The following is a 20,338-nucleotide window of genomic DNA, read 5'->3' on the forward strand; positions in this document are numbered from 1 at the left end:
CAGGACCACGTGGGTTTGTTATTGCAGGAAGTGAAGATGGCGGCTCAGTCGTTCCTCTCCGAGTCCGCGGTCGGATGGTCTATTTTCACCTTTATACTTTTGGTAAGCAAGTATGAAGTTATTTAGTCGCTTCGTCGAGAAGTAGAGCGTTAAACAGTTCGTTTGAGGTGTTTTAGCAGTTGAACGGGTCGCTTGTTTAACGTGTTGCCAGGAGCGACATGGCTGCGGTGTATTAACGTCAATATTGGCTTTGGATTGGTTTTAGCTAACATTAGCCATGACACACTCACAGGCTGTTGTTTTGTTGGAAGCGCTCAGTGTACTATGTAGTATACCTTAATGTTTAATGCCCTTTGAGACAGTGGTGGGTGCATTGGCCTGGTACTCTTACTCTATAATTACAGAAAAAAAACATCTTCGGCTACATTTTTTCTTAGTAACAGCAACAAACTACTTCTTAACGTTATCCAGGTAGCTTTCACCACAAGGTTTTAAAAGACACTTTACAAAAATGTTGCTCTCCGGGATGAATAATTCAGTGTTCCTGGAAAAAAACAAAGGTATGTAGTTACGTAACTTTAGCTTTCTAGTTAGTCACATGTTTTTTTTACGCATTTACAGGCTGTGGCTTTCGTAATGCTTAAATGAATACCTTGAAGTTGGTCAGCAAGGTAATCTGCTGCCCAGTTTAGCGCTCATTATCTCAGCTGTCATTCAGAGTCACATGGCTAAAGCAGAGGCTGTCCGGAAGAGTGCCTGAATGCCAATAAATTGCTCTGCTTCCCTATCCACCACTGGCACCCTTTATTTGAACAAACCTTTCAATGGATCTTATTTGGATGCAAAGCCTGCGTCATTACCTGGCAAAACAAGCAGCCAGAGGCTTAAGGCTGCAGGCCTTTAATTGATCCTGTCTGTGAATGGCAGCCCTTGATCTGAAGGGACTAGTTTTAGCAGTGTCCTCACTTCTTACAGCTTGTGTGCCTGGAATATGACCTTGTCATTTTGAGCCTCTTCTTTCCCCTTGTCTGTCTAATGAGTTTCCTGCCTGTTACAATGACTCTCCCTCTCTTTTTAGTATTTTTTCCACGTTAAACAGCAACAGAATAGATCAGCAAATTCATAAACTAGATCAAAGAATTAAGATGGATATACATAACTGTCTGATAATTCTGCTTCTTATAGAAAGTCAACTTTGTGTTATATTTTTCACAATGTTCATGTGTCTGTGTTCACTGTGGTGAAAGAGGATCAGAGGAGGGAGTATGATGTAATCAGATCAGTTGTTCCAGAGCACCTGCAGTCAGGCTATTCTCATATAATTCCCTACTTGTTGTGATAACACTTTGGTTGGATTGTTTTTGGCAAGCAGCAACACACACACACACACACACACACACACACACACACACACACACACACACACACACACACACACACACACACACAGAGTCATGTTTCCATCATTTTTGGGTACATTACATAGACTTATATTGATTTCCAGGAGACTTACCTTATCCAGTACCATAACTACTACGTGCCTAACCCTAAACCTAAACCTAACCCTAACCTAAGCCCAGTCTTCATCCTAAAATGTTATGATGTACGTGCTTACGTTTTTTTCCCCATATGGAAGGCAAGTCCACACAATGTGACTGTATAAGCACATTTATGTGCCCCCAACATGAGGAATACATAGCTACATACACACACACACACACACACACACACACACACACACACACACACACACACACACACACACACACACACACACAGAGTCATGTTTCCATCATTTTTGGGTACATTACATAGACTTATATTGATTTCCAGGAGACTTACCTTATCCAGTACCATAACTACTACGTGCCTAACCCTAAACCTAAACCTAACCCTAACCTAAGCCCAGTCTTCATCCTAAAATGTTATGATGTACGTGCTTACGTTTTTTTCCCCATATGGAAGGCAAGTCCACACAATGTGACTGTATAAGCACATTTATGTGCCCCCAACATGAGGACACACACACACACACACACACACACACACACACACACTGTAGCTAGTTTCCAGGCATAGGTGAGGACACAATATTGTGAACACATTATAGTTGCTTGCTGTTGTACCGTCGTGTGTGTCATCGTTCCTTCTTTCATCAGTGCTGTCTTTTAGTTCTTTTGAATTTTATTACGGCAATTTTTCAGAGGTTAAATGTAGATTGCATGCGGAGCCAAAAGTTAAATTTTTATCTCTTGTGCTGTATATAGTCTCTCATTTAATAGTAATATTTTCCGGCTGTAAATTTGATAGATCTCACTCAGCCAAATTAATTTTTGCTAATTGTATTCCTCATTTTTACTGTTCCTCATAAATGGTATCATTCTCCATCTGTTTTAACTTGATTTTCTTCCTTGTTTAGGTAATCCTGGCTTTCTGTTGGGTGTACATTCGGAAATTTCAAAGTCGTCAGGAGAGTGAAGTTGTTTCAACTATCACAGCGATATGTGCTCTGGCCATTGCTTTGATAACATCTGCACTTCTACCGGTGGATATATTCCTTGTTTCATTCATGAAGTATCCCAATGGAACCTATAAGGTTAGTATCTGTTCTTGTAACGGTGCCAGTGAAATCATTCTGAGAAATGTTAATGACTTTTCCTCAGGCAGCTTTAAACTGTGCTTTGTAATTTTCTAAGAATAAGACAAAGTGGAGATTGTTTTTGTTCAATCTAAAAACTGAATGCATTTCTTGGCTCATAACGTTTTTGCCAAGTCATTTAATGCATCCGTCTATTTGAATGTTTAGCAAAGTGTGTAATGATATCTTCATTGCTAGAGGCTGTGTGTGTGTCTATATATATGGGTTTTTTTGTGCAACTTAGTCATGGCCACCTAACATGGACTGCACGTTAACTCATCAAGAACATAACCCCTAACTGATTTAATCAAACATGATTTCTCTGTCATCTCTTTATAATAAAGAAATACAAAATAAGCAAAATGCTGTGAAAGCAAGTGGTGGCTCTGAAATATGACAAATGTCAACAGAAAAATGAAAAAATGAAAGTACCAACTTCTGATATGAAAAGATCATTTGAGCATGACTCAGTGCAGTGAGAATCATGACAGTGCAGAAACTGACAAAAATGACACAAACATTTTCCTTTAGGCTGTTTGTCTTCAAATGCAATATCTGGTTTTTAATCTTTTTTTGCAGATTTTCACTTATTTCTCAATTGGAGAGTTCATTCTTAAAGTAAAATGCAGGGAATGCAACCTTGTGTTGGACAATTTCCCATACCTGTGCTACTTATGAATAAAAATAGATTTAGACAAAGGTCTGACAGCTGTGAGTTATTCCTTTCCGTGCCTGTCAGTTGTGCATCATTCTCTGTTGATGTCTGAATTCAGTTTGTGAAACTAGATAAACAAAGCTGCCAGAGCATCGCTATAACTCTCATGCTTGCTAGTTTTGACATGACCTAACCCTTTCCAGGGTCTTGGATTCATTAAGCGATGCATTGTGTTTTTTTGTTTCATGCCTCTGTCAATAAACAAATAAGTGACAGCATTAATGCAGCATCCAGAAAAGGCACCATACTTCCCTCTGTGCTGGTGTTGATAATCACTCTGTGTTCTGTGCTTGTTGTTTTTTAATGAGCTTTAATCGAATTGATGTCTGTTTTCATCAATTATGTGACATTCCTTTTACTGTTGAACTTAAATCTAATTTTCACCATGGGTTTTTCCTTGGGTGACATCCAGGAATGGGCAGCAAACAATGAGACGAGGGGCCAGATTGAAGACACTGTGCTGTATGGATATTACAGTAAGTAATAATGCCGGTGTGTGTGGGTGCACATAAACAAAAATCTTGAAATCTTAAGTGGAGAGGATTGCTGCAGAACTTAATCTTCACCTTCTGTTTGAATATTTTTATTGAGTTTAGCTGTTTCGTATCAATGACTGTGCTTTGTCATTCTCCCATGATATAACCTCTATCTCCTTTCTCAATTGATGGTAGTAGCATTTCAATCTAATAACACCTGTGGCCTGACTCACCCACACAGCTGTCTTTATGGGTTTGTAGTCTAACTATGGGATTCACACTGGCTCATCTTTTCCCACAATGGTGACTCATTTTCAATGAGGCTACTTCTTTAGTAATTTGGGCGCACGGCCTTCCTGCTCTGGAGCAGGTTTGTTCAGGCTATCACTTGAAGATATATTAAAAGCTCATGCAATAGCTCACTGATCTTAAAACTTCCTCAGGCGTTTTTCAAAAAATATAAACAAGAGCATGGTATTCAAATGAATGAGACTAATAAAATAATGTACTGTAATGGGCAGTGGTGTTGAAATAATAGACAGTAGAAAGCACTTTCACAGGGTAATGTTAATGGACTGACGGAACAGTTTATTTTCCATGATGATGCAATATATTGGGGATATTTAAACATTTACAGTGTTTCCTGGCAAAAAGCCCACTATGGCCATTAAAATGTATGGAATCTGTCAGATGGCAGGCAGCCTACATTAGTCAACTAAAGCTGTCAATAATAAGATTAAATTTACTGTTGCATGTTAAATATGCTGATTGTTTTTAGTTGGATGTGACTTGTACATTAGATGGAGCACATGAAGTATTCCTATCACTATGTTACTGGCAAAACAGAAGGTGAATTGTTTTCATGACCTTCACATGAAGATTTTAGCATCATTGATATTTTAACCACTGTGTGTTAATGATGGACAGTGATGATCAGTGTTTTCACACTATTTGCAGTTTACCTTGGTATTTTTTGTTGACTCGGTCTTGTTAACCTTTTGCTTCTTGGTTCGTGCGTGTATAACCTGCAATTCATTTGTACTGTAGGATTATTTATCTTTTCTGAATGTATATATTTTAATGATGTAAATTTGTGCTTACATTCACACTGTAGCTTCAGTGCTGGACCCTATTATGTTGCAGCAATGGCTTCATTTCCCCATGGGGACCGGTAGCTTCATCACATGTTAAATATGCTGCTTTGCATATGCTAATATTGCATGTGATTGGTTACAAACTCTTCCTCCTTCAGGGGAAAACAGTCAGGGCGGGATAGGAAAATTAGGTGCTTCCAGGGAGGTTGATGACACTGTTTATAATACCAGTTAGACAGGTTTACCTTAGCATCTGTGGCTAACTCAGAATCCTCTGACTGTTCTTGTTAGTTCATTGTGGGTGATTGTATAACACTTAAGTGTGGTGTTGAACACTGATTTAAAGTATCACTTTCATTGTTTATACATGGTGATTGACAGTAGCTGCAGTCGGGTTATATACCCTTCGTAGGTTTGCCACCTTTAGGTTTCTTATTTTCATTTTTTGTAACCTTTAGTAAAGTGAGTACAATTGGCTTAAATATGTGCAATATGTTAAGTAAAGTTAAATAAGTATGTTCAAAATAATGGTCACCGTAATGACAACCTAACAGCCTTAGACAACTGTATGTGTTTTGTGCATTTAGTGTTTCTCACCAACGCACATACAGTAGCTTCCTTCACACCCATGGGCCCACCTACGCAAGTGTTTTCACTTATTTTGCCTGATTAGACATGAGGACTGTGTGGGCATGAACACACTGTGCTTGATTGACATTTGTCTGACCTTCCTATTAGTTGTGCATTAAACCGTCATCATTTTTATTGCTCCATGAGATTTTGTGGCCTCACGTACAGCAAGGGTATGGTCGCATATGCACAAATGCAGGCAAATGGCCGCTGCTAACGAAAAGGTAATGTTTCTAATTTTCACATGATTAAGCATTAATGAAAGCATTCTCACGAATATTATATTTGATTCCCGCCATAGTCTGCCAATACATTGGCCTAAATCTTACACACTGGACCTTTAAGGGATAGAATGAATAAAAACGGGATGTACCCACAATCCTGTTCATGGCAGGATTTTCAGGACTGATTACTCTTTTATTTGCCTTCATTTTCTCTTCCACAAGTATTGTATGGCAAAACTGAGGGTTTGTTTACAACCTTTGCAGTCATCTCAGGGCTTCTGTTACTTGCTCTGTTCTACTTGGCAAAACAACACAACAACGACAACAAAAACAAAGCACTGTGCACAGTATTACTTTCCAAGGCAACCACCAGCTACAACTGTTCTTGTACATTCACCAAGCTAGTCTCACTTGTCATAATTGTCACATTTAGCTTGCATTCATTAGAATTATAACTTGTTTTTGGCTTGCTGTTGTATCATTAGTAGGTTTGGACGGATTGTTTTGCTATGAGAGAGGGCAGGTCCTGTCCCCATGGATCACTCCATAATTCTAGTATTTGTATGTGGTTGCAATTCATGGGGACAGTGTCCAGGCTATTTGGCTGATAGATTCCTAATTCAAAGCTTCTCTACTGAAGTGTCTTCATAATTGTCATATTAAGCGACGATAATAATATGAGTTTGTTGTCTTTGAAGTGAGCAAATTTAGTCATGCCAAAGACACGAGATCACACGTTTTCTAACAGATGCTGGCTTAAAGTGCCTGTCAGCCACACTGTTTTGTACCGTCTGTTCAGAAATACCAAATGCAAGGAAGACAAGCTGTCTCCTTGTCCAGACAGCCCAATCAAAGAAACCACTACCACTGGTACGGTGACATCAGAAAATTGGCTTTCACAGACCAAGAACACTGAGCGGGAATCCAGCATTCAAGGGTCCATAGAATAACAAATGTGATTTCATACGCAAGATTAGACATCTCCTTAAATGGTAACGGGACGGGAATCCGTCTCGTCAGTCCTTTAATTCATTTAATGGTCAAACTGCTTGAAAACCATGTTGCAGTAGTTACACTCGAGAAATTTGTCACATCAAAAGCAAAGCTCATATGGTTGGTTTAGAAGTTAGTTTAGAAAGTACATCGCCACCTGATTAGAAAGTGTTAAGAGTAAATTTTAGGTCACAACCTAAAAGTTTATAATCATTTTGAGTGACTGCTAAACTACATATTGTGGCATTCATGCTGTGCCCCTCCCTTTTTATTGTCTGTATAGTTTGTTCATGCCATTCATAGAAAAAAAGGAAACAGTGTCTCTTTCATTTGCATTTTCTCATCCAGCTGAAAAATCTTAGATACGCCAAGAATATGCATTCTAGGAGCTCAGAGAGGGATGAGAGACAAACTTGAAAGATTTTGCTACTTGCCTCAGGCATGTATACATGTGATCATAGCTCTGGGAGTGTGTGGTGCAGAATGATCTGCTTGCAAATTTGTTGTGGTGTTGTAACCTTTGGCTGTTGATAAGGAAGGTTGAGTGCTTGTAAAACCGCCTAAAATACAACAATCCGAGCCGAGCAGTTTTGATTGATATTGCGCTCAGTTCCTTAGAGCATATTTTTGGAATAAAGTCATAGTGCATTTTAATTATTGCAAATGCATTCCAAGCTTAGATGAGCCATCATTTGAAATATGACATTTTCCTCAGGTCATTGCACTTGTTATCATAATTTTGAAAGTTGTTTCTTGTTTCTGTAATGCCAGAATGAATCTGACAGTAGGTGTTTTAGCATTATATTGTTACAGATTGGCTGCTGATTCTGATTAGTTGCCTTGATTATTTGAAGTTAAATGCTTTAATGGAGTAATAATACATCCAGACAGGGCTTTACGATTATCATTTTTGAAAGTCAATTGGGATTCCTGATACATATTTGTGACTACAGCTCTAGTGAATAGAGGTTTGTGAAGTTGACAGTATAAGAGGACTCTCTGCTGAAGTCATACTTTGTTAAAGGCTACATTATTAAATAGGAAAATATGATAACTCAAATTTTGCCTCCATAATCTGTTTTACTATCCTGATGTTTATGCAGAAGCAGAGACTCCTCTCTGTCTGTTTTGAGGGACATGACTTTTTTATTTGCCAGTAGATGGAGACCAAGCTCCATGTGTGTTGTATGCACAGCTTCCTTACAAATTTTCTTTAAGGCCATGTTTGACAGTACTCTCCATTTGTGTCTTCACAAATGGAATAATTACAGGGTTGACAGACAGATTTCCTGTATCGTCCACTGGAGCATGTTTTTCTCCAAGGTAGATTGATGTGTATTATGTGTTGATCACAGTTAAAAAGCATGCACATGTCCAATGATGTTCAACAACATTACTTACTTCACATTTGAAATTATTTGATGGGCTTACATAGCTGTCATTTGGTGAATTTCTGTCTGTTGCTGCCTCAGAAATATGTACATTTTGTCTGCTTACAAGTGTTTAATCAAACATATAATTGATATTGTCAACATTTGAATCCACTTTTCTCCTGTATAATTATCCTTTGAAGTTTTCGAAACACAGTGTTGTCATAGTGGAGTAGTTATAGTATAACACAATTTCATTGTTATTGCAATGGATTGTTACTGTTTAACTAGGTTTGTATTTTTCATTTTCATTAGGAATCCAGACACTTATGCAGAATCAGTGGGAGGGGATGACAGTGTGATATTTAGTGGTTATTTTGCACCCTTTTTGTCATTAAACTGCATTTTAAAGCACTCAGTGGTGTGAAATTTCACTGTCGCACAGGCTCATTTTTCTTATGATGGCTAGTAACTTCAAAAGTAGGTCAAATCAATGCATTTCAGGTATGTTACAGCTTAGACAGATAAAAGCATGCATGAGTGCCGGGGTATAGTATTTGCATTAGGATGTATTTTGAGGTTGAGTAAAAACCTGAACACCAGTGATGAAGAGATAAAAGCTATGTCAGAATGTAGCTGTAATGGCAAAAAATAGAAAGTTGAAATATTCTGTCAAAGTGAAATGTTGCTTATTGTCCGTAGAGAAAGACCCTTGCAGTTATTTACAAATTCTACACAGTGTAACATTAGATAAAATGGACCTTCAACTTGACAGAGGGGATGGATGTCTGTAAGTTAAACACCCACTTCCTTTTAGAGCCCAAATAGCTTTTTGTGATCTTTGATGAACCCTAAGTTTGAAAGCCTAGCCTTTCAATCTCCAGCCTCTGTCCATTTATACATTTCTCCAGACTGCTCAGTACTTCAAAGCAGTGGTGCATAAGACCCTTAAGCAACAGGGCAAAATACCCCTGGGCCCTTTAAATAAATCATTGGCTTTCTCTGTGCCTTTTTTAACGCCATTTGTCGAAAAGAAGCAAGAGAGGATGCAATCCTCTTGAAAATACACTGCAAGTACTTTCTTTTTGTCTCTGATTCTTGTCCACCTACATGTGCTGACTGAATTTCATCGGAAAGTGGGAGCATAGTGCTTCTTTTAAGAGCATTCTGAAAACAATGACAGATTGCAGTTTTATTTTGGAGGGCAGCTTTGTGTGATACAGAGGGGCCTTCAGCGATAGGAACATTGTCCAGTGTGCATAAGAAACAAAGGACACTTCTCTTGCCACTGTGTGCAAAAAACTCAACCCATAGCTCTTCACTTCTGTCTTTTTTCTACCTTGAAATATTGACATTTAGACCATGGACAAAATTTTTAGCCTGCAGTTCTCTCTTAATGATAAATGATGCTGTTACAGGAATATACAGTAGAGTTCATGCAAATATATCTATATGGCTGATGATGTTGGCCACTCTGCTCTAACATATATTGGTATACCAGTTTTTCTCCCCATGGTATCATCATTTCTTTGCCACTGAGAAAAATAGAAAGATCTCAGCACTTTTATTTCATGCAGATGCCATTAGCTTAATTCAGCCTCATGCATGATGATAAAACAGCATATGTTTTTTATTTGTTGTGTGTTACCCATTGAATGCACAAGTAACTAACTTCTCAGCCAGATTTTAAGAGAGCTTATAAGTAAACATAATAAATAATTTCTATTAAAACAAAACTGTGGTACTCTCCCAAAATAATGCTCTTTTCCTTTAATACTCTTGTACTCTGACCAATTGCAAATCCGTCAAGTTTTGCAATGACATTTGTTATTGACGTTCCAAGTAAAGCTGTACTCTGCATACAAAAGGAGCCAAGAATCAATTTGACAAAAAAAACCTCCTTCACTCTTACAGTAGTGCTGTATGCTATGTTGATGGATGTTTCATTGACTGTTGGCCTGCCAGAAAACTAAAAATAGTTCTTCCATGTCCAGCTTTTCCAGTGATCTTGTTGACAAATAATGCATAAATGTCATCTCTTCATGATGAACGTCCCCATTACTGCACCTGGATCCAATAACAAGACAGGGTTTATGAAGACTTACTCTTAATGCAGTCAGCTTTCTGTTCTTATACGTAAGTCTCCTCTCTGCTCACCTTAAAGCCCTAATAATAATTAAAAATACAGTGTGAAAGTCCACTATCCACATATTTCTTTGGATTGGATTTCTTGATTACTTTGATATGAGGCTGTTCATTATTATTATTATTTTTTTATTTTTTTTTCTATTGTCACTCCTGTCATATGGAATGGTGCAGTATGTATTCTTTGAATTTTCCATATCAGAAGTTGTGGTTGTGCTCAATAGAGCAATAAAAATTCGAAGTGTGTTTAGCACACACTGGTCTTCTGGCTCAGGAATCATTTAGTAATGTGTTGCATTAAGGTTGTCCCTCTATAAAGAAGTTCTTCCATATCAGCTCACTATTCATGTTCTTCAAGGCTACTCTTTGAAATTGATGTCCCCTACTTCCTGCAACAATGGACAAGGAGCCCTGTGGAGTCCATTTGTGGCTTCTTTTCAAGCAAAAAACCTAGCCATTGATCTGTAAAGTGAAAGAAAATGGTAAAATTTGACAGCAGACTGTCTCACTTTGCAGCAGTCTATTGTGAAGCAGAAGGCAAGAAATGACAAAACCTGATCACTGGGGCCAAAATGATGTTTGATTATTCATTCCATAAGAGCCACTCAAATATTTATTTTTGTGCATCATGTCCATAACACATAATGTGAGAGACATACTACTTGTATATTATTTCAACAAAAACATGTCTTTTAAAAGATCTACATGCCTACACATCATTTGCTCATTTCGGCATGACCTACATTTCATTTCATTTCAATTCTTTTCATTTCATTTCATTTCATTTCAATCAATGAGAGTGTCAGTCCACAAAATGTCATCAATGTCCTGGACAAATGGGATGAATTCTGGTAACTTTTTATCTGATTATGGACCCTATTTTCCCATGTTTTTGTGTCCAGGTGACTAATGGAGACAACCATTTTTCAAGTTTTTTCAATTTAGCACGAGCGCTGCAGCTGGCAGCCGTGAAACAGGCTGCATCCCTCTGGGTGTTTGCGCACCATCAATGTACGTCCACTAAAAGTACTTGCTTTTGCCACCGACAAGCTCAGATTGTTCCTCTAAGCGTCTGACAACATTATGGAAAGGATCCCTACGGAGATACCATTTTGTTTAGCCAGGAACAGACGTTCTATCGCTCTCACTAAAGCCACCAGACTCCATTCACAGAAACAGTGATTTTCTCAACATAAAGTACATTCAAATGTGACAGAAGCAAAACAAAACTCACCAAAACCTTCCTGATTTGTCTTACACTCTTCCAGTACTCATGACCAATTCTGATAAACTCTTAATTCACTGAATCAGAAGTGAAGTGAGAGGGCGGACATCTGAGAGACAGTGGGAAAAACAGCTTGAAGAGCCGGACTGTTTACTAACTCAGGAATTATGATAACCGGATATTATGATCTCAGAGGTTTAAATAGTAAAAAAAATAAATAAATACAATAATAACTCGACTACAAAAACTCAAAAAGATATTCTAAATTAAATTATACATGTGAATCATTTAACCAACATGCACATCCTCATACACGTGGATGGGAAAGAAGGGATGTGAAGGTGTTGTTTCAGCCTTGCACTTCCATGGTTGTATACAACTATAAACATAGTCAGAACCGACGATAACATACTGTAAATATGCAGTCTAATATATCTGGAGTCAGTATAGCAATTTTAACATTGTGACATTAAGAAACTTATTTGAAACAGATTTTTTTTTTCTATGTCATCATAACTCTCTTTGACCTATAAAACTGCATTATTGAAGAATGACTAAAATAGAGTAACAGCAGTGAGCCTTCATGCATCAGCTTGTCAAGATCTTTTGTCTTGCAAGTTGGCAAACATCTGTTTACTCACACATCAGGGCAACATGGGCAGCATGTCCTTCATGCTGCCTGTCAAATTAAAGTCTGACATTCACTCGTGTTTTATCACTGTTTTGACCCCCCCCCCCCCCCCCAAAAAAAAAAAAAAAAGGCGCCTCCCCTGATGTTTACAGGAAATGAGAGTGCAAGCTCATAGTGTCATACCTTTCAGCAAGAGTCTGGACAGACAGATATTTTCATCAGTCTCTTGAGCCCTTTGTCAGAGACAGTGTTTCTATGAGAAATCTCCCCTGGCATTTCAATTTCACATGAAATGTAATACATTTTGCCAGTCTGCAAGGGACAGGAGTCCAGCTGCTAATGCCCCTGTGAAGGGCCACAGTTAGGTGAGGAAAAGGGTCTAATGTTTCTCATTAAACCATACATGTGCTTGGACTGATGAAACAACTGGTACTGCCGTGACTGATAACAGTTATAATCATTGTAAATTGCAACAAATAATTACTACAAAATAACAAGGTATAACTCTTGTCCTCACATTGTTCCCTAAGCTGGCACTCCATTGGTAGACTGTAGTCTTTTACAGCTACTCCTACCAATCATCCAAAATATTTTCTTTTTATGGTTTTGCTTTCATTGTGAGCAAATTGAAGGATGTACTATCTTCGAACACAATAACTAAAAAGGGTTAAGGGAGAACATTTAATTATTTAGTCCTCTGCTCTCTGTCAGGGGGATAAATGTGCTAAACTTTTATCCCCGGTCAGGCGTTCTTCCCGGTAGAAGGTCTGCTTAGAGAGTAATGGATGATCCATGGTAATGCAGTATGACCTATTCTCTCAGTATGTTAATATTCATGGTGTTATGATTAATTTTACCCATTGCCTTAACCCACAAGCATATGCCAGCGGCTGCATACTGTGCGTACTGTGCATTTATTGGCTCCTGGCATCATCCTAAACTCAGTTTGTCTGGCTGTAAATGAGTGTAAATGGATACCTCAGTGAGGCAATGAGCATGTGTTTATTGAAAGTAATGCCCTGTCACAATCACAGCTGGCAAAAAGAAAGCCAGTATAACAGTGACATTCATTGTCGGCAGCAGAGAGAGCATTTTGTGAAATATAGTCCATTCCACAGGGAACATGTTTGTACTTGCTTGAGGCCATGCAGTCTTGACTGATGCGGAATGGTTGTTTTCCACATGCACACTGAAGTCGAAGTGTGCTGCTGATGTTATTGATTAAATGGTTATCAGGAGCATATTTTCAATTTGAATTAGTTTTGTAGTTTATCATGCTATCATGGCAGTGCTCCAGGCATGCATTTTGTTGTTGAGTGTGCTCCTAAATCTCTTATCCATTAATGGTTTAAACTCTTTAATTTAGTTTGATTGTGTTGATGTTGAATTGAGGCTTTACTCATAGACTATAAAGCACTGCTGTCATATTAAACCTTTACATATAGGAAAAAAAAGTGATGTGCCTGTGGTGAGCTGTTTGTCTTCCTGTGCATTTTTTTAGTTGGCATCACAATGTGACTTGTGCTAATGACTCACATTATCACCTCAAGGAGCTACTGAGCTCTGCCAACCATGTTGCTGAGCACATCTTTGTGACATGCTTTTCTTTGAGTTATTTTGGGGTTGTCTGGGCTGTCTTCACCAACATCCATTTGCTGCAGAAAGAAAAGCCCCCAGCTTGAAATAGCATCTCTCTATTTAAGTGTTTTTGCCTCACCTCCACTCTATGAATTCCTAATGTATTTGAGCGTTGGTCTTTTCTCTGAAAGCGCTTCTTGTACAGGAAGAACCAAACAAACAAAAAAGGCTTGGATCAGAGCATAGCATGTTCTTCCACCAAGGACAGGTGTGTTACATCCACTTCATAGTAGGGGTGGGCAATATGACATTATATGATGATGATATTATATCACAGTATTACAAAAAAGTAAAGGATTACTCCATTCAAAACAGGATTCTTTCTTAGAAAACCAGCAAATTATGTTATATATAGTCCTTATTAGTCTTACTGGCCACTCAAAGCACTTTACAACACAAGCCACCAATCAACCATTCACACACATATTCGTTCACTGGTGGCAGAGGCTCCATGCAATGTGCCACCTGCTCTTGAGGAGCGATTACGATTCACACGCACACTCAAACACTGATGGTGCAGCTATCAGGAGTAATTTGAGGTTCAGTATCTTGCCCAAGGATACTTTGACATGTAGACTGCAGGGGCCAGGGATCAAACCACCAACCCTCTCTGTTATATAAGCACAATAGTCAGTGTATCTGACTGACTAAATGCATTGAATACATTTACATACTGCAGCCGCAGACACACATGCTGAAGCGGCACACAGCAGAGGGGGCTTTCCTGTAACCACAAAACCAGCTGAGCTTTTGTTGTAGTATGAAATGTGGAGATAACGTCAGGTCTGGCTAGGCGAGATGACACAAAAAGCAAGTAAAAATAGATTTTCTCACATCCAAGCTACTACTGTGGTTATTTAACTGGCTTCAAATGAGGCTTAACGTTCACACAGTTTCTCTTGACTGTCTCTCAATATTAGATATGCCAACATTGCTCCACCATGTGGGTCTACAGTACATGCTACGAGCCTCATTAGGCGCGGAACGTGCTAATGCAAAATTCAACAGGCTAACCAGCAAAATAAACAGTTAAGCAGCATAAAAACGACAAAACTTTGAAGTTGGTATCAATACATCCTTGATATTCATTTTTGAAGTGAATCCTGCTTTGTATTGGCCCTCAAATGTCCAAAGATAAAGATTAGCGCACACATATATAACCTTGAGTTTTCGAGTTGTTGTTGTGGAAAATAGTAGTCAGTGGGTGTAACTCCATGTCTATGAGTAGGTGAGTACGTACATGTTATCGCAGCCACAGTGAAGCACATTATTTTTAATAAGTGAAAACATTTATTATGGTAATGACTGAATTTCAAAATCCATGACAGAAGTGCTTCATGGAACATATTGGGAAACCACCCACCCCCTACTTCATATTGAAGGCCACTGGTTTTAGTGAATTAAATCATTTTCTGATGCAGATTACTTTTTGCTCTTGCAGCGGTCACCATGAAAATGAGATCAGTGATTACCTGCTTTGTGAGTTTGGCCCAAAGCAATATTAAAGACACCAATGGCAAATGGATAATGTGATCAAATACAAACGCCCCTATAACTGAATCAGTTGTAACAGCACCATTCTGAGTTTACTCACAACACATCCAGTGATGTTATAAACTGGCTTTTACAGACAGCACTCACAACACCCCTAATAAAGACTGCTATTAATTATTATTACTTTTAATTATTGGTGTTATACATATGGTTTTGGTCCACTTGCTATCCCAAGAAGAAGAATAAAAGAGCAATAAAATGAATGATTCAGCCTATGATAAATAAGTCTTGCCATCCATGATCAGACACCATTGTAAAGCCGTTAGCTGGTTAGCATGGCTTAACCAGCCTTATCAGCTTGTTAAGCTGCTGCTGCTAGAATGCCAGCTGACAGCTCAATCATACTGTGGAAAAGGTACTGATGGGAAAGAGACAATTGTTTGTATTTAAAAATTAAATCACCTTAAACACAACAAGATAATGTCAGCTCTTTTGCATCAGTTCTCGCGCGTGCCTGCTGACATTTGAATTAATGTGTGAGTGGTGATTTGGCCACTGCCTGTAAACAATGCCATATAAGGAAACTTCAAGAGAACACAAAGTGAAGGACTGCCCTTTAAAATGAATTGAAAGTATGTATGTAGTATTTGTTTTTGTATGAAAAACTTCAGCATTACCACTTTAATGAGATGGGAAGCAAATTATATTTCTTGTAACATATTAATATTAATATTAATATTAAATATTAGGAGTACAGTACTTTGCTTTACAAACCAATTCACTAACTTTTTCAAAGTGGGCCTTGATTGCTTAATGGACCTCTCATTAAATAGCTAGCACCATTTTTCAAACATGTCATTTATAACACCCTGCTGGGCTCAGTCTGCTGTACTTTTCATTTATGGTAAAACTGCCTCCCTCAAGCTTTCTTACGTGTAATATCTTTTAGACTTGGACTAAAATTACCACCACAAGCATGCTTTTAACAAGAATTATTGGTTGAAAACAATTAGAAAATTTGCTCCTCAAACTCATGACCCTGTGGCCATATATGTCATTATCCAAAAGGATGAATTGTCTGGCTCACCACATTCCAAGTACAGGAGAGGAACTTGGGCGGAGAAGTGAGCAACGAACTCAAAGCAATTAAAAACAATGAGCACAACGAAAGAAAGCAAAGCGCTTTCCAGTAGGCCTTGATGGAAGCCTGAACATCAGCTGAAATTCTGACATATCTCAGGATATCAGGTTACTTTTATATCAGATGCTGTTCTGTTTTGTTGAGGGCTATCTTGCTCCCACCCTGGGTGTCTACTACTTTTTTCAGCCAATAAGAAATGCAACGACTAATTAATTTGACAACTCTAGAGAACACCCAGTTATCACCTATATGCTTATTGAACAGCGTGTTGTCACACTGTGTTAAGGTGGGAAAATGAAAATTTGGGGTTTGTGGAGGAACTTAAATGTGAGCTGTATCATTGCAAACATTTATTTATGAATGACTGAATGTAAGTTATTTAATTTTTCACTGTGGTGCCAGCATTTCTTGATGAATTAATAAGTGATCCCTGCCCTAGATTTGTCATTAGAAAGTTGAAATGGGGTCATGTTATCTTAGAGAGTCCTTGCCTTCATACTATCTGACGCTGCTAAATGGATGATAATGGAAGCTATGTCAAAACTGTTTTTTAGACACGCAAACAGTCAACAACTCATTGACAAATTTAACTTTGCACAACTTCTATTATCATTCATAAACAAATGGCGTGACTGGAAAGGATAATTTTATTAGTTTATGACTGCGGTACAACCTGATTAGGGAAATTAAAGCATATTCTTCACAGAAGCCAGTTTTGATGTTTATTTTATATTGCCTTTAGTCTGTCAAGGGAAATTACACATCACTTCAAGTGGATAAACAGGGTACATCCTACAGTAATATCAAAATTGCATGAGAGGAATAATGTTGACTGACTCTGATTCAGGCACGCAGAAAATAAGTTATACATCTGAATAAACATCATTAGATTTGTACTTTTCTATGTTGTGCACTGCAATGTTTTAACATTTTAGCCTCATGATACAGCATGTTTACCATAGTGTATGCTAGGAAGGGGTAATGGATATTCAGGATTAGCAACATTTGGTATAAAAAGGTATCTTTGACTAATTCTTGGATTTCTGTTTTTCTTTTGTATCCATATAGCGCTTTACTCCATCATTCTGTTCTGCGTCTTCCTGTGGATCCCCTTTGTGTATTTCTACTATGAAGAAAGAGATGACGATAACGTGAACAAGTGCTCGGTAAGAATGCACCTTTCCCCTTATGCACACAGCACCATGGCCTGCTCAGATGCAGCACTGAGGTATTCAAGTTTCATTCTCGTCATTCAGGTGCGGCTGACCAATATGTTAATGAAAATGAATAAAAAATGCCCCGAATTGTTTCCATTGAAGTTCCCAGCCAGTACAGGTCAACGTGAACACAGGTTCTACATGACAAACAGTGAAAGCAAAAGTCCATCTTTCCAGTTTTACCTTGTTTTCTCATAAGCTTCTTCAACTTCAGTGATTTTAGGCCCTGGTACTGAAGAAACACCATCTCATTTCAACTTGATTTTCATAGATGAAATGACCAATGAACATGGACTTACAACCTAAAAGTAGTTCATCAATATTGTCTTTGTATAATTATATTAAATACAGTAAATCTGTCCTGTAACTATCACTCTATAGTGTTATGCCATTTGTCCAACTGGCTGCCAAGGCCTATTTTTAGTAAACTTTGGTTTACTTTTTCTTATGTAATCATAAATTTGCAATTCCTATCATACTCAAAAATAAAAAGTGTGAACTCAAAAAATCATTTAGTGGTCATGAAAGTTAGCCTGTCGATTTTTGGAGTACTTGTGTTGCTGCTGAACAATGTTTTGTATCGTCATCTTCTGTCATCATGCGCTCATAGGGTGCACATGTATGTAAAAAAGTCACACCACGAGCACATGTAAGGTCCTGTAAAAGATGAGAACACTGCTGCAAAAAGTGTAGGTTTCAGGACGTTAAAAAATACATTGTAGGCCGCATATTGTCGCCTGGAATTTGACACATTTAAATCCCTATCTTCATAAGTCTTTTTAATGAGTGATGTACCCAACACCAGCTATCACATTGTGTCTTCTCTCCCTTCTTTGTGTCAGTTTTGAGCTGACAGAGGCACTTTCTCTCACAGACAGGGAGGTCTTTTGTATTGTTACGTTAAAAGCACCTTGAATAGCTCTGGGAGTGACATGTTATCTCTGCCAGGTCAAACTGGATCTACGCTCACTCTATATAGCTCTCACTCACTATAGTCCTTAGCTAAACAGAATATGACCCCCTTCCCTCACTCACAATGAATAATAATATTTCACTTCACGGCCACGATTGACCAGTTTAATTTTTGTCTTTTATTACAGCAAGTGAAAAACGCTCTGAAGTATACAGTTGGGTTTGCCATTGTCTGCGTGGCGCTCCTTTTAATTGGGTAAGTTGGAGACATGGATGGCTTCTTCTGCTTCAGTACACGATATGTAGAAGGGGGTGTGGATATGTCATTGTGTTCAGTTAATGAAAGGAGGACCCCTTCAAACAGCCACAGTACCATTTGTCTCGCCATGATAAGCCATTTGAGACAAAAAAAACTGTGTACGTCTGTCTAAATATAGATTTATTCTTGTCTATTCGGTTCTAACCTTGGTTGCTTCCTTTCTAGATGTACAAAGCACACGTGGAGGGAATATTGAGTCTTTTTCTTGGCATTCTGTCTACAAATCTATACCGATGCACATTTCCAGCCATGTTCCATTTATCCTCCAGTTTAAACTGGTTGTGTTCAGTAGCACCCACGCGACATAATAGATTTCCTTTGCAGCCCTGACAGCAACATGCATGGAGTTAAACCTATACAATTTAATGTGCCCTCTCAACCATTAAATGGTGCACTGGGGGAAGGCTTATCTGCTATGGGAAAAGAAAGAACACATGACTATACTCTCTTCCAACTTAAAGTTTCTAAGTTAGGACTTTTTTTTTATAGACAGAAGCAATTCAAGCCTCTCTTTCACTTCATGAACTGGAACTATTGGGGCTTTGTTCTGGCAGTTGTTGCTTTGGTCCTTTGATTTTCAACAACATGATAGCTTTTATCCCAGACCGCTTTTCTAATGCTGGGGGACGTAATGGCTTTGTTCACTTGTGACTGTCCCCTCAGTAGGTCTATTCTTGATGGCTTTTGTTTGTTGTCTTTAAACCTGGCAACCTGTTTCACTCCTGAAATGACCCCTGATCTTTCACTGCTGTGGGTTTTTATTTTTCATTTTTTTTAATAACTAGTCAGTCAGCCTTTTTGTGTTAATCTAAAGAATACTGATTAATGCTTTTCAAAGGTCTGGATGGCAGCACCATATTCTAGGTGCCTTCAAAGAAAGTTGCCCAGTCAATCTTGAGACTTACGCACACTTTTTTGGAGGAGCAGAGCATGTGGCTACTGGTGATGAGGGACCTTCAGCTTATTTTTGAAGTCTGCCTGCGGTGGTCTGCACCAGCTGGAGCCTGGCCACTGATGATGGACTAAAACAGGAAGATATAAATGATAATTAACCGTAAATGTTTCTGTTTTTTTGATTTGAAGAAAATACTTTTTTAGAGTCAAGTCTGATAAAGTTACATCCTTACTGCAGACACATCAGTTGAACAAGGGTGAAGGTCACTTTTTTTCTAAAATGAAAAATGACATAACATGACTGAAGGGAAGCACATGAAAAAGATTAAGTGAACGTGTGGACCCTGGGGGATATCCACACGGTGGAGGGGCAGATGAGGCGTATTGAGACCTGAAATTCAATTTTTCTCTCACATATGAGGCAAAGGCAAATCTCTGAGATGCTAATGTAATATCTTTCGCCTCCCCTGGTGAAGTTTTTTTTTTGGACTAACTATTTTTTAACTTCCTAAAAAAATCCATTTAGATTTACAGAGCACCATCTTTCATTAGCTTTTTTTTTTTTTATTAGATTCTAAATAC

The 20,338-nt window shown here is 38.3% G+C and overlaps 1 protein-coding gene across 2 annotated transcripts in view; it reads left to right on the forward strand.

The window, feature by feature from the left end:
- lmbrd1 (LMBR1 domain containing 1) overlaps window positions 1–20,338 on the forward strand; it is a 56,060-nt gene continuing 35,722 nt past the window's right edge. For both annotated transcript variants that reach the window (XM_070977568.1, XM_070977570.1), the window contains exons 1-5: window positions 1–102; window positions 2,420–2,596; window positions 3,766–3,829; window positions 17,483–17,580; window positions 18,732–18,799. In XM_070977568.1, the coding sequence (XP_070833669.1) occupies window positions 37–102; window positions 2,420–2,596; window positions 3,766–3,829; window positions 17,483–17,580; window positions 18,732–18,799 (473 nt within the window). In that variant the 5' untranslated portion in view covers window positions 1–36. The remainder of the gene's footprint in view (window positions 103–2,419; window positions 2,597–3,765; window positions 3,830–17,482; window positions 17,581–18,731; window positions 18,800–20,338) is intronic.

The sequence above is a fragment of the Chaetodon trifascialis genome, chromosome 13 (assembly GCF_039877785.1).
Source record: "Chaetodon trifascialis isolate fChaTrf1 chromosome 13, fChaTrf1.hap1, whole genome shotgun sequence".
Classification (NCBI taxonomy): Eukaryota; Metazoa; Chordata; class Actinopteri; order Chaetodontiformes; family Chaetodontidae; genus Chaetodon; species Chaetodon trifascialis.